Raw genomic sequence first — 16,143 nt, forward strand, 5'->3', positions numbered from 1 at the left:
ATATATATATATATATATATACTATCATATATTCATCATAATTTAAAAATCAGGTACTAAACATACTCGACGATTACGGCTATGTGGCTGCACCACCATCTATTCAATCATTAAAAACGCCCTAATTTCAATATCAATTCACTTGGAAAACGGAATTCCAATTAAGAAGAAATCTGTTTTAGTTTTGGTTGTTTATAGTAAAAATACAATAACTAATTAGAGTAATCAATTTCAACATCGTGCTGCTCTAACAATTATATATTCATTCATCATATCGTTATCTCGTAAGCATATCAATGCATTGTCAACCATCGTTTCATTTTTCAGTTTGCATTTCATCCCTTATGCAAATAAATGACTCTCATTTCCGTACACACATTCATTCATGTATTTTCGCAATGAATGACCTACTCATATAGCACTTTTATTCCATCATATGACTTACAATTAAATAAAATAGCCTTTCATTCTCCTCCAAAACAAAGAAAATCAACAACAAAAAAGCAAAAATCCATTTTAGCATTGACATCGAATAGGTTCAATTTCAAGTAAAATTTATTTTTTATTCGACAAAAGTTGGGAGAATTCACTTTTGTCGAATAAAACCGGAATACAAAATGACCAGAATACAAAAGACATTTAGGTTATGGATTGGATTTTTCTGTGACGTAATTATTTGGGTATATGTGTGTGTATTTGAAATGTTGATAATAAAGTTTCAATTTGGAGTAAATGGAAACAAACGATATTTGCACATTGTTAATAAACTTTTCTATTTACTGTATTATGTGATGCATACATCAAATTCGCATGCTATTCCTAGACTTGTGCTTCCCTTGTTGCGGCAACTCTTCGCATGAATTGTGGCATTCAACTCAATTCAAACAGAAACATTTCAGAGATGTAACCAATTCTATAAAAATGACAAATTGAGCTAATTTTTTCTGTTCAAATTACGATATATTCAAATTAATTTTAAGAAAACGGAATGAAAAGTTATTAATAACTTTTCAATGTGGTTTCGTGTGAGTTTGTATACTCTTGCATTCAAACGTTAGTGTCGTAGTAAATCAGTAAGTTACGAACTGAAATAGAAATGATGATGGATGAAAAATGCCTGTTGACTAGGCTCTTTCACTGTTTGATGCAAGATCAGCACATTTTTGTACCATAGCAACGCCTGTATACAGATAGATAATGTTTGAAAATTCAATTTACGATTCACATTTAATATGCGGTGCTTTATCATCGGCTTCGAGGCGTATCGCCAACTCAAAAAATCGGAACACACAAAGTATTCCATGAATTCGGGCGCTTTTTCCAAAGTAAACGCTTTTGCATTTGGTATCAATTCTCTGAAAACTATGACGCTACAATTGCACAGTAAAAATACAAATGCAAAGCTGAAATTTGAGCACGCGATCGATTCACAAGTCTAGAGTTCATAGTCATGCTAATGATTACGTTTCTCAGTTTTGGTTGTGCCTAAATGAAGTTGATCTCCTGCACACTTGAACACGTGCTGCCAAATAGACAAATTGCAAATATCGTCTGGGGAAGAAAAAGCGCTGATTTACAGCATTGCTTATACACGGAATTCGATTCATATGGTTTCGAAAGGGAGATTGCATTAACATCGAGAGTGACAATTTTCCAATAATCTATTTCTATTTGGCTTCTATTTTTTGTTGCGTGTTCCTGAATAAATCCCACATTTGAGAGAGTGAATCAGCGCTATCTTTCTCTCGTCATTCAAATTGCAATTAGGATTGATTCAGCGTTTCATGTGTCGAATGAGATGTTTCCGATGTATTAGCCAAATGTATCAATAAAGTATTTCAATCCTTAGCACAAAGCTGACTATCAAATTTGAATGAATTGAATTGACACAATGTCAAAAGTTTACTACATTTGCATCGATTCCATGTTATTTAATTTCACTGACAAAGCGACTCATTTAGCATGATACAAATATGATGAATCAAACTTTTCTGTAGCAGGCTCACAATCTTGTTCTTCAATGTTTTAACATTGACTGGCATCAATACAATTAGTTCGCAGCGCCACCATATGGCCAAAACGTGCATACCATCCATGCAATCAGTACTCTACTCTTCCTCCTCCCTTTTCCTCAATATAAACACCATATGGAAATCGTCTTCAGTGGTATGGTGGCACAGCTGTCGAATGTTATCTAGCCACATTTTGCCGATTTAAATCTAGCCGATTTGCAACTTATGTGTGTTTTTCTTCATTAATTTCATTCGTTGGAAAGCAAGCATTGTGAATAGAAAAACCCTAACCAAAATGTTTAGTACATAAAATAACCGTTTGACCATTTGATTACAAGAGACAAATGATTACAAGTAAAAAGTGGAAAATAGAAATTCATTGTTGTGCTCAAGTTTCTTGTGTGTATTTGTTTTCATCATTTTATTCAGATCGGTTGTAGTTATTGCGTATGCATCGGCAAAAGCGTTCAGTCAGTTCATTTCGTATATAGCTTACTTGGTTTGTTTTAATTATTCATTCTTTTTTTTCTGTCCGTTTTAAACATATACGTTTCTATTAATTTATACATGAGAAGAGTTGGAAAGAGAGTCACAAACAGAATATCAGGGATGTGACAACGGCATGTGTCATTGGCTAAAATGTAAATCAAAGAGAGAAAGAGCGTATGTGTGTGTGTGTGTGCGTTGGATACTTTATGCATTATTTCTGCCACTGAATGTTGATGTGTTCTGTTGGTTGCATCCGCCATATGAATATGTTGACGTTTCCATGACTAATGGATGGCAGATATCGTATGTGTTTGGTTTGTTGAGTGTGTTTTGTCGACCCCCAGGACTAGATGATGAACTGGGAGCAAGTGAACGTCATCTCAGCTCCGAATGATGGTCATTGGCCTGATCACTATCGTCCAGCGAATTTGCAGCGGCACTCGGTGAAATGGATGGTGTACGGCCACCAGTGCGCATTGCTGACATATCGGAACCGCGTCGGCTGGTGATTTTCTTGAAACCTGGGCCCGAGCAAAAACATTTGCATATGATACGCTTGAATGCGAACCGAAAGTCTTTCGAAAATAAGGCATAAATTAAGGGATTGATTGCACTGTTGCAGTAACCTAGCCAGAAGAACAATGAAAACAGCAACGATGGTATGCATTCTTTTTCACAAAATGCACGCACCAAGTACATACTGAAAAATGGCAGCCAGCAACACACAAATAAACCGACGATTATCGCCAACGTTTTTGCCGCTTTTGTTTCCATGCGAAAGCGTTTTACTTGCGCTTTGATATTTCGTTTGCCCATTTTTTTGCTCGTACGCGGTGACAATCCTTTATCCAAATTTGGCAAACTTTTTACCACTTGTAAATAGCTGTCATTGCCACCGCCACTGCCGCCGCGGAAAATTCTTGACGTCGTTAAATCCTTTCCATTCGATGAATAATGCACGGCATACAAAACGTTTGACTTTTGTGCGCTGGGACTAGTTATATTTTCCGATGATGGATAAGATACGGAGATTTTGATTTTGTCATGTTTGCGTGTCGAAAATTTGGAATGACGTTCGGGCGATGAGCTTCCAATGCTCGTTGATGTGCTGTGCGTGCTGCCATTGCTGAGCGATGATTCATGGTAATTTGAACCACGACCACGGTGAATTCGCAACGTTAAACGTTGCTCATCAAAACGATTGCCAATGCCTTTCGTACCTGTTGTTTTTGTTGAAATAAAAAAAAAAGAAAAAGAAATGGGGTGGTTTGTATTAGCTATCAAATCGGTTTAACGGTTCTACAAATCTCTGAAAATTGATTTGGGTTTGTCGGCAACTAGTTTACTGCGATAATCTGCTGGAAAAATGTCATTTTATCGTTCAAATCGAAGCGATTCAATCGCAAATCAAATGTTGCCCGAGCTTTCCCTCTATTCATCGCAATAAACTAGATCCAACAGCGTGTTTTAAACTAATTTTTTTCTATGGACCTTTTACTCTTCCGAATCTTTTTATGTGCCCACTTTTTCCACCCATCTTGATGAATTTTTTTTTCGAAAAAAAAATGTGTTATTTCCTCAAAACCATTGCTTGTGTGAGGTTTTAGCATTTTCTTCATGTGTTCATTATTATCTAAGCAAGTTTTTATATTTGGAGATTTAAAAAAACTAATTGTATTGATGGAACTCATACTTACAAAGCTTTCGTCAAATAATTAGCATAATAAGCGGTTTAATGAAAAGAATTTTATAGAAAAAAAAAATGAAGATAAGCAGTGCAAAATGAAGCTAAAATCGCGAAACAGAAGGCAGAAAAGAAATCAAAGAGCATATTAAAGCGCATATCTATAATACAGACAGCTATTAGCGTATGGCGGCTCTTATCGGTCTGAGAGTGTGTGCGAGTCTAACTCTGTTCGAAATCAATGAATTATGGCTGAGAGTGATAGCAATTCCACAGAGATTACATACTGGATGATGATCTATCCACTTTGAGATTGATTGGATTTGTCTTGATTTTCATATTACTTTTCGAAGTGAGTTTTTATCTGTTTGTGTGTATGTGTATGCGTGTTCGTATCATCACCATTTCATACGTTCTTTTCTCTTCTGAAAAAAAAACGTCGATATCTATATAAATTGATTCTATTCACGTTTCTCGTGTGCTTTGTCATAATACCGATACGCAGACACACAGAGATAGAGATAAAATCATTTTTCTGAGTCATCTACAATGGTTATTAACCGCACGTGGTTGAAAATCCGACGTCAATTGATGACGAAATCATTAGGTGAAGAACAATATAAAAGAGAGAAAGAGGGACCGAAGAATGTATGGATGAAGAAACAAGATTGAACGCGACAGAAAAATAGGATGGAATAAAGCAACCAATAATCAATATTGAATAACATATCACTGAAGCAAAGCCAGCCAATAAAATCATTAGAAGTGTTTCTTTTGGCATACGATTGTAATGACACGAGTCGCAAGTTATATGGGAGACATTGATTAATTCATTGGGATTTCCAACACGGTAAACATCCGATGAAGAAAGACAAAAAGCCAAGGGCAGGATGGGTGAGTTGGAGAGAGAGAGAGAGAGAGAGAAAGTGAAAAACAAATGCATAAAGAACGAGGGTGGTGCATACAGTATTCTTTAGCGATCAATTCAATGAATTGAACATCGATACAATGTTTACACACATTCGAATAGCAACTATAAACCAATCCATGCGATATAGTTTGCATTCATCGATTTCACATTTTCACAATCGACTTGTCACACACACACACGTTAGTTTGCCAGCAGCGTATCTGCCTATATGGATGTGTTTGAGTTCGAGTTCGAGTTCATGCATTGTGCACAACGGTACATTTGAAGCGAAAGCCAGCAAGCGAACAGGTGTTCGTGTGCTTAACGTGTCGATGCCTTTTTTATGTACCCGGGTGAACGCGATACGCTTTGATGAAAGCCTACAGTCGTTCGATGAGGCCTTCATAATTTGTATATATATTTTAAATACTGAACGCCTAGGCTTTCATTGCTATTCTCACTTCTTTCGTGCATTCGTAGCATTGAAAGCCTAGGCGTTCACTTGTACGTGTGTATGTTTCACGCTAGGCTTTCAATGCTACGAATGCACGAAAGAAGTGAGAATAGCAATGAAAGCCTAGGCGTTCAGTATTTAAAATATATATAAAAATTATGAAAGCCTCATCGAACGACTGTAGGCTTTCATCAAAGCATATCGCGTTCACCCGGGTAGTTACCTGAAAGCGCAGTGAGCATTAGGAGAGTGAAAAATATGTCAGTATCAAAAACGTCGAAATGGCTTAATACTATCTTCATGAACCTATTCGCCAGCAATCGTTCTCTCGCATTTTCATGCTCCTTTCGTTTGTTGCCCTTTTTTTCTCTTCCGATTTCATTCCGAAGGATGAGAAGACAAATGCAAACAAAAAAAAATCAAGTATCAAAATAAGCAACGGCTACGGTTGAATGTACGTTCACTCATATGATCGACCCTAGAAGTGAATAGCATCCAAAGTAGAGAGAAGAATCAAGCAAAAATCTATTGGAAAAGAGCATTATTATAAATACACACTGTTGCCAACGATAGACATCCCCGTAAACATCTATTTATTTCGTGATTTATTATCGAGTAGCAAAAATATGTCAATTACACTTTCTTGACAGCGATGAAATATCATTTAAATATTGTGAAGCGAGTAAAGACACGGTCTCTTGCTTTTGCTTTCGTTCGCCCACACATAAGTAACGTTTATGTGCAAATATCGAAAGGGATATATCAGGAAGTGGAATCTAAACACATGGATAACATACAATACATTGGTGTAACCGGGCACGAATGCGAACGAATGAATGCGGCAGAAGGGGAAACCCCAAGTAGCACAAGCATGCGAAGCAGCCTCCTCATTCTTCAACGACGACACGAGAAATCTAAGTTATACGTAATATTTTTGAGCAAGAGATTGGAAATGAAAATACGATGGAATATATCAAAATGAATCATTCGCATTCAATCATCACAAATGCCTAAATTCACCGCTGCATCATATTTGCACCCATGCGCTTCTCTTTCCGCTCATGCTTCTCTTCTTCTTCCTCCTCCTCTTTTTCTAGTCAAGCATGGTAATGAAATATTATAAATAAACGTTGCCAACATACCGATCATGTGCGAAGTGAGAAAAAAAGTGGCCAAACGATTTCTATTTTATAAGACTGTCGTTCATTCACGTGCATATTTGCCGTTACACTTCCATTCAAGTGGCTTAGGCAAAAGACGAAGATTGGAGAGATAGATGAGCAGGAAAAAAGAAAAATAATACCCATTATTTTTAGCCGAATTAATGTAATAGGTCGAAAGATTTCAATGATTGAGGACATTCGATTTGCGCGAATGTGTGCGCGTGTGTGCGTGTGTGCGCGCGCCTGAACATACATATGTGTTCTCTTCTTTTCTCTTTCTGCTTCTGTGTGCGGTGTAAGTGTGAGAATTTCATCAGAACAAAGTGAAAATCTTGAGGCCGTCGAATCAAGAGTTATCTTCATTACAATCGGAATGCAAAATCCCAATACGATTAAACCAAAGCTCCCAACAGACAATTTTTCTCGCTTGATTCCATATTCAAAATGATTTCATGATATTTTTTAACACAGTTCAAGCAAAAATACTAATGTTAAGTACCCCAAGAAACATTTGCGAGCGAGCAAGCGATCGGGTGGGCGCACAGGCGAAATAGAGAAAAACATATAGAGAAACTGTGAGTTCCTAATCGAGCTAAGCAATATATTATGGGTGGTTGCTTGTCCCAGCAGACATCACATATATATGCACCATAAATACCATGATTTCATGTAAAATCACCAAAGCTATTCTTTTTCTTGTTGATATTGATATAGTGGCTTTGGAGCGAACGCGAAAATTGCAGATTCATCGTAATTCGTTAGCCATTCCACGTCATATCGATGGTTTTGCTCATTCGTTTATCCGTTTTTTTTTTGTAACGTTTTCTCTTCATTTTGCTGGGCGATAGAATTAAGTAATCGCGGAGAGGAAAAAGCAAACAAAGACTTATGTGACAACCCGAACTATACCATTTGCCATGCCGAATTTTTGCAATAAGTTTGCTGGATGTCGTCCAAAATCTGTCGAATAATCTATGGAAGCCATTGGAATAACGGAGAGATGGCAAAAAAGAATGAAATCCATGCTCACAGTGATTCAAAATTCCCATTTAAATGGTTATGCTACAATATATCAAATGTAAATTTACGACTGGCAGTCAGTGGACTTTTCAAATGCATTCGTCACAATTTCATATTATGTAGATCGATCGTTTGGCAGATAGCAGCGAAAGTATGCATAAAATCATATTACGAATGGCATGTCGTATAAACGTCAAATCGCATATTGTTTCTCTCTCTCTCTCTCTCTCTCTCTCTCTCACTCACTCAGAGAGTACGTGTGTTTGTTTGTTTTGTTTGTTTGTTTGCTTGCTTGTGTGTATCGGAAATAGAAGCAAAACAAAAGCAAATGACCATAGGCACCAACCACTATACTCGGCGCGCACTAAACGAATCAATAATCAATTTACTCGAAATGTAGACAATCCAAACCACACACATATGACCTATCATTATTTACCTCGTCTATCTTGAACACATATATCACTTTCGTCGAGGGTGCACGCGCGCTCGCGCGACCGACGTATAGGCCTGATACATCCATTCAATGTACAATCACAGCACATATATGTGTTAGATTAGCCCTGTACTTTTTTTTCCTTTTTCAATCAATAGCACTTTTAATACCATTCCCTTAATTTGTTATTGTTTCATTTGGATTTTTTTTTGTTTTTATTTACCCGTCGACAAAATATGTGTCATCTCAGATAATGCCGTATAAATCATATTTTTGCCTCTTCAAATGGCAATGAATTGTCTTTTCATTCGATTTTCTGAGCCTGCGAGCTTCTTTGACATTGGTTTTCAATGCGATGGCAAGCGTATACCATTTATCCCCATTTTTCTCCTCCATTCTCTCTTTCTTTTCATATTATGACTTTAGAGTCTAATGTAATAGTGCTGTGTCAGGTGTTCTCTTGCCCATACAAAACCATATATATATCGATGGTAGGGAAGAAGATGAAAATGAAAAAAAAAAACAAAACTTAACCATGGAAAAAGCGAAATTATAAATTGGCCCACACCAAATGGATTTTGTGTAGGTGAGACTTTACGCTCCACAGAGAAGAGAGTGAGATAGAATGAGATAGTCAGTTGAAAATCCGTCGACACCAACGCACACGCTACGCAGCGGAAGGCGTTTAACGAGAATCCACTGGGGAATGGTGTATGACACACACACACTATGTGTATGTGTGCGCGCTTTTATTACTAAACGCAGTCAAAAATAACAATTTAAAATGGGTAACGTGTATAAGTGCGACGCAGGGCGCTCAAAGAATGACCAAATAAAAAACCCGACATTAGAAGAAATAAACTAAAAATGAAATCAGGTAATTGAATTTAGTATACTTTTTTTGCTTTCTTCTTTTCCTCGGCATATCCATTTTTTCAACCATTCACAACACACAGCAACAGCAGTTAACATTTCATTCAAAAATCGTCGAATCACAGTTCGGATGAAAGTTTTTTTTTTTTGGTTTTTTTTTCGCGAATTTTTGGTGAATTTCAGTTGAATTTGTTTTGGGAATTTGTGGAATCGCTGCGTAAAATTCGCAAAGTTCCAGAATTTTTTTGAAATTTTTGAAATTCTAGAACCCAAAACACCCAAAATTCAACTGAAATTCCGAAATTCACCGAATAAATTCAACAGAAATGCACCAAAAATTCACGAAAACGAAATTCGCCAAAAAACAAAAAAAAAACTTTCGTTGGAACTCCCCATACAATGAAGATTTTTATTATTATTCAATCGATCATCGCCGAAATCGATTTTCGGAGACCTTCTTTCCCACTCTTTTTTGTTTGTTCATCTTTTTCATAATTTTTTCTCCCCTTTCTTCGCACAATCACAGTATGATATTCGTTGAGGCAAAGCAACTGTAAATGTCATCAATGATTATGGAAATCCTATATGTTGTGCGCCAATGAACACAAAGCCCAGCGGGTGGTCGGCTATAAAAAGTCAAAAAATTAAAATAAATCCTACAAAATGCCGACCATGTCACAATTCCCAGTGTAGTTGAAATCGTTATGAAGCAACATTATCATGGCATTGACGTTTTGTAGACTTTTAAATGCGTACACATACGTAAAGCTAGCTCACGAAAATTTACATAGCCACACAGTATAAATGTGAATTCATTGAATGTTGATTTTGTTATATTGTGGCCCATTCAAACGGCGACCAGGAAAAACTTTCGAGACTGAAAAAAGCTGGATCGATCTCATTTAAGATTTTATTGAAGAAGTTTTTTTTATTTTGCATATGTGTAACGAATAGATAAACGATAAAAATCGTTGTGGATGGAATGTCAACGGAAACGGGGGAAAAAGATTTTGTGTATTCGGTTTTTTCAGGTATTTATTTATTCTTGGCCACAAACGCTTATTAATAACAGCAACAATATGGTTTTCTAATGCATTTTTTTACTTTCTTTAACACTGACTGTTTTTTTTTAATTGCCTACAATAGTGAGAGATCATTTAAAAGGCATCGTTAAATGGAACAAACAGAAAATTAAGAAATAAAAACATTTTACAATACAATCTATTTCGTTTTAACGTGGGAAAACGCTCAAGTAACTCATCTCATATGAATATTCTAAATGGCAATATCAGTGGCTTTTGATATTTTACCACCACCCATATAATATCTACGTATTGTATACGATTATATGATCTCCCATTTTGGATGTGGGTGGGTGTGTGCTGAGGGAGTATACAAATATGTTGAATTTTGAAGACACTGACAGGGAGCAATTTCACTTATGAACTGATTACCTACTTGATTGAATTCAACATTTGCATAATAATTAATTCTTTTCTGAAAATGTCTATGCTTTTCTCATTTCATTCCACTCCTTACAAACATTTACACACAATGAAACAAAAAAAGAGTTGGAAAATAACAAAGGATAACCAACGAACGAACGAACGAGATCTATGTGTATACGTATAAATTGTGCATTGATTTGATTTGGTTGTGCACTTGAACGCGTTGCGCGTGGGGCGCAACAGAAGGTCGATTGAGCGCTTTACCAGCATTTATTTAAACTTAGCTCTCACATATAATGTTTTACGAGTAGTAGTTTCGTTATGCAAAGATTTATGTTATGTTTCTATTTCATTCATATGCTTGTTTGTATTTATGTGCTTCTCAGCGTGTGTTTGGTTTTTCTTTCTTTTTCATTTGTTCCATCTTCTTCATCTTCATCTTCATCTGCTAAAGATATCTTCAGTTGATTTGGTTTCAATCTTCCTTCGACTGGTATTGACATTGTCTGTTGATGTTTGTGTGTGTGTGTGTATGTGTGTTTATTCGCTGTTGCACCTACGGCGTTGAATCTGTTATCGTCGATATTGTTGTTGAATGATGTGTTGTGTCAATTGATTCCGGTCCGATTGATTCTAAGCAAATCATTGGGTTTGTGATAGACGTTGTTTTGAATTTGGTTGCGCTGCTGGCTTTTCGTCGATAGTTTCCATGTCGGTTAGCTGGCCGTAGGCTGTTCATTGACCGATGTCACCTGGACGCATCGCCCGTGTTACTGTACTGAAACAGACCTTTGCTGGCCGCATCGTTTCCAGCATTGCGATTGCAACAGTGAAAGCACAAGCACTTGTACAGTATTGTCTTAAATGCTATTCGAAAATCTTTCGAAAATAAGGCATAAATTAGGGGATTGATTGCACTGTTGCAGTAGCCGAGCCAAAATAGAATGGAAAATAGCAGCGGTTCAATGCACAATTCGCAAAATGCGCGGATCATGTAAACGGTGAAAAAGGGACACCAACACAAGATGAAACCCCCTACAATTACCGCCAACGTTTTGGCTGCTTTAGTTTCCATGCGAAACCGTTTTGCTTGCACCTTGAATATACGACGGCCAACACCTTTGATTGTTTTGCTACCGTCACCACCACCACCACCACCACCGACTTTTGCATCCAACACTTGATTGGTCTCATTAGCCGCCTTATTGTTGCACAGAAATGATTCCATGTTCTCTTTACGATTTAGTGTGATTTGCATCATGTGCAAAATTGGACTCTTGCTGGTGATGGCTATGTCATTTGCCGCGCATTCCGCTTTTATTTCATCGGTACGTGATTTGGCCAAACATTCACGCCGTCGTTCTAATGATGTGGTGCCAATGCTTTTCGATGGCTTCAAATGATGTCCGGTCAATGGCGGTGAAATTCGTGGCACACTATTTGATCGTCGTCCACGATGAATGCGCAATGTTAAACGGGTCTCTTCGAAGCGATTCTGTTTTGATGAACCTGCAATTATTCAGTGTCACCGTATAAAATATACAAAACCATAATCATCCCGATACTGCAAAAAAATGAAATGAAATGAAATATACTCAAATCGAACCAAAAAAAAAATATTAGTCAGAGAGAAAGAAAATGAAAAGAATCCAATTCAAATTCGCACACAAATGCTTAACAAAAAATCATACAAAACAAGAGTGAAATACGGAATGAGAGAGAAAGGAAAAGAAATAATAATAAAAAGCCGAGAGAGAGAGAGAGAGAGAGAGAGAGAGAGAGAGAGAGAGAATGAGGAATGAAAAAAAAATCCAACTAAAATCGAATAAGTGACACAAAATCAAAAAGCAAGATGAAAACGAAACGAAGGGCAATGCAACAAATCAGACAACGTGAATGAAACAGAACACACAAAAAAACGATGAAAAATACGTCTCGTTGATTGAATGAAGGGAGAGACAGAGAGTGATACAGAACAAGAGCAAGAGCGATAGATTTCTTCTGAGATATACGGTAAATAAGGGAACCAAATGCTACATAGAATTAGAAGGATCCAAAATTCAGACGAAATCGGTTTGGTAAGATATGGTTTGAATTCAAAAACAGAGCACAAAGAGTGTATAGAGAGAGATAGAGAGAGAAAGAGCAAAAAAACACACAACAAAAGTGAGATGCGAGCAAAAAGTGTAGCTGGTGGATGAGGACTTTTTACGCATTCACTTTGTATTTCAATTTTTCAATGCAAAATATATATATATGTATGTATGCCTGTGTACAAAATACCAAATCAAACGGCACGAATTACACAAAATACCAGACTCACTTACTTCGCAAACATTAATCTATTTGTTTAGAAATTCGTGGTGCTGGGATCCTTTTAAATATCAACTGTTTAGGTGAGCTTTTTTTTATATATATATATATACAAATAGATCTACATTTTATGTATTTGTTGTTGTTCTTGTTGCATTTACGTTCTAAAAGTAGGTATATTAATGTAAAAACAAACATGGGTATATCTTTACTTCTTCTTTTTCGAACTTCTTTCGTTTGCAATGACTTTTACTACCATAATGTCAAAGTAAAACGTATCGATTTGGAAACCTATTTAGTTCTCAAATGAAAATAATGCCAGATTATATTGAAGAGAATTTCGGTGAAGCCGAATGTGGTATGGCAGGAGGAGGGTGGAGATAGAGAGATAGCGAATGTAATGGTTGTGCTGTAGTACTTTATATGAGCCGAATGTGATAAGAATGTATGAGATGGCTGGTTGGTCCTTATTCGAGAAAATGATTCAGTGCCACCTTATCTACAGGTGGCGCTGCATTGAAGTGGCCTTCTTGACCTTTTTTCTCTTTTTTTTCTTTTAGATTGTTATTGTTTGGCCTGTAATACATTTTGTTCGGCTGCATTGATTGCTTTATAACGTTTACCAGTTGATTCGATGTATTGATATACGGTAACACATCCATAACATACATTACACACAATGTATATATGGGTCGAATGGCATCATCTAATCGAATATGGACTATTATTCCTATCGAACGGAAAACAATTTGTGCTAATAAAAAAATCATTGTCTGCATTGTGTTTGTTATGTTCGCCGCTCGTGTGTCTCTCGGTGTATGTGTGTGTATTCGTTTTCTGATGAGCCCATCGTATGTAAACTGTCGGTGTCGAACAAAAGGTAATCTATGAATGATGAATGTGCGTCAATAGACGCATACACAGGCTGTGTTATTTTGACGGTTCGCTTTTAACTTAAAAATAACAGAAGAGAGGAAAAACACACACACACACACACATGCTGGGATTTCGTACATTGATTGCCGCTTCGAAATGTTGACGGCCCTTATTTTTAGCTTAGCCAATTCGATTGACACAATGCATAAATCAAACGTTAGCCTACGTACGGCCGTTATGGGAGCAAACCAAAAAGGAAAATCAATAATCGATTACACATCGAAAGTCTTTGATGGGGAGTTTTAACAGCAGATCGCACAACCAAGTGAGGGATAACCAGAAAATATATCATCCATTTGTTGCGTTGATGCGTTTGTTTGTATGTGTGTATACGTGTGCTGTTGCTGTCGATGAAAAGCTTTGCGTTTAATGGTATATTTATGTAGCAAGGGGCGGGAAGATGAAGAAAGTCAGTGTTTTGGGAATTGAGAATCACTTGTCGATCAGGTATCTGTCCGGCTGTGAGTTATGCGATAAAATTTGTGATCTATAAATAGCCGAACATTTCTTCAATGTAAGTCTTACATTTTAAGAGACCGTGGCCCGAACGGAATGAAATGGGAACTTCACTAAATCCATCATTGGCCTGTCAATATGGATTACGGTTTCAGTATACGAAACAGCCGAAAATCAAAATCGTATTGCTGATGGGAGCTTTTTTTGAAAGAGTTTACCAGGCACCGTATTCCAAAGCAAAACACATGTATGTATCATTTGTGGGTAAACACTTGTAGCACCAAATAGAAATTATCAAATGTATCGAACAACAGCAACGGTAGCAGCAGCAGCAGTAATAACAACAGAAATGTAAATCCGATGAGTCGTTGATTAGATCTCAAGATCAAATAAATAAATTGAGATTGGATCATGAATATTTGCGCTCGATTTTCGGCTACACAATCTTTTATCTATACTACGTATGTTATGTGTTCCATGCTATCCTTTTTTATTCATCGCTTCCTCTCTCTCTTTCTCTCTCTCTCTATCTCTTTCATTCACACATTCCACCTCGCACCCCGTATCAAAGGTGATATTTTCGAGTGTTATCTACTCTCTATTTTGGATTTATTTATTTTTGGAGGCATGTTTTTCGTCGCTCCACATTCAATTTTATACACGTGTGTATGTGTGTGTATGTGTGTTGTGCCATATTTGCACATCGCAACAGTTACCCCACAAACCAATCGTTCGTATGGTATATTTCAAATGGCAAAAGGCCAACCAGAAAGTTTTGAAGATAGATAGTTTATATCCATTTCGAAATGTGTTATCTTTTCAACTATGTGCATGGGAATACTCTATCGATTGAGTGTTGTTTCATGTTGCAGTTTTATTGATTTAGTTATATCCAGTGAATGTACAATGTGCATAAATTGCAGTACGATACGTTTATGTGACTCACAAAAACACACACACAAAATACGAAAATGGATTTGGTTTGGTTTGGCATGGTTTGTTATGGTGACAACTAGCAAGACAATGGAAATACGATATTCCGTCTTCTAGGTCATACCTACAGCTCTATGACTTTTGAACATTTATCTCTTTCGAATGACTGAGTTTGAAAAATGCACATTTAAATTATAGTCGCCGGGCAAATTGCACTAAAATCGAAGAAAAACTCGCGGCGTGGGCACGATGCCTGACAACAACCGAACGATGTGTATAAGAATGGGAAAATAGAAATATTTCACGCTCAAAATGAATGCGACAACAATGTGATGATAAAACATATTTTGGAAATCTACATTCGCATTGAATATCGTCGTCGTCGTCGTCGTCGTCGTCGTCGTCGTCGTCGTCGTCGTCGTCGTCAACAACAATAACAACAACGATGTCGACGACGCTTGCCTCACCATTCAACAGCATTTACAACAGCTTATAAGCTATTATGATTATAAGAATTGTACATATAAATAAACCTATTTTGCATTTCGGATGCATCTAGATTAGCGTGGAAAATATTCGTTTGAGTCAAGCTCAGAGAGTGCAAAAATAAATACGCAAACTTTTTAAATAACTTTAAAGAATAGTTTTGGCGTCGATTCGTGTGTCGAGTCAACCGGCAGACAGATTTTCCAAGTCGTTGTCTTTTTCATTCGTTCATATTGCATCGATGTTTGCCTTCCCGTGTGTGTATGTGTATGTGCACGAAAACGTGTATTGGTTATTCCAATATTTGCATTTCCACGTTCGGTGTTTTTTTTTTGTCTTTATTTGTTTTCGTTTATTTATGCGTTTGTGCAATGCCAAAAATATTTGCGCACAATTCTAATTAAAAATTGCAAACGTTCGACGGATAATCTACAAAAACTTTTGACGGAAATAGAGATGGAAAAGTTTAAAATAAAGTGAAGAGAGAGAGAGAGAGAGAGAGAGAGAGAGAGAGAGAGAGAGAGAGAGAG

At 36.8% G+C, this 16,143-nt stretch overlaps 3 protein-coding genes across 6 annotated transcripts in view; 2 read left to right on the forward strand and 1 right to left on the reverse strand.

The window, feature by feature from the left end:
• LOC129578778 (mediator of RNA polymerase II transcription subunit 14) overlaps window positions 1–16,143 on the forward strand; it is a 310,854-nt gene that overhangs the window by 34,688 nt on the left and 260,023 nt on the right. The window lies entirely within an intron of this gene.
• The window catches only part of LOC129578805 (uncharacterized), a 298,644-nt gene that overhangs the window by 22,478 nt on the left and 260,023 nt on the right, over window positions 1–16,143 (forward strand). The gene's annotated exons all lie outside the window — the stretch shown is intronic.
• The window catches only part of LOC129578799 (octopamine receptor Oamb), a 76,121-nt gene continuing 59,992 nt past the window's right edge, over window positions 15–16,143 (reverse strand). For 2 of the 4 annotated variants that reach the window (XM_055467931.1, XM_055467934.1), the window contains one exon: window positions 15–3,721. In XM_055467931.1, coding sequence (XP_055323906.1) covers window positions 2,877–3,721 — 845 coding nt within the window. In that variant the 3' untranslated portion in view covers window positions 15–2,876. Of the gene's footprint in view, window positions 3,722–7,948; window positions 11,999–16,143 lie in introns of those variants that run through there. The other 2 variants (XM_055467932.1, XM_055467933.1) reach the window with 2 other exon arrangements.

Source organism: Sitodiplosis mosellana, unplaced genomic scaffold (genome assembly GCF_009176505.1).
Source record: "Sitodiplosis mosellana isolate CC-2019 unplaced genomic scaffold, AAFC_SMos_1.0 Smas_scaffold_6226, whole genome shotgun sequence".
Classification (NCBI taxonomy): Eukaryota; Metazoa; Arthropoda; class Insecta; order Diptera; family Cecidomyiidae; genus Sitodiplosis; species Sitodiplosis mosellana.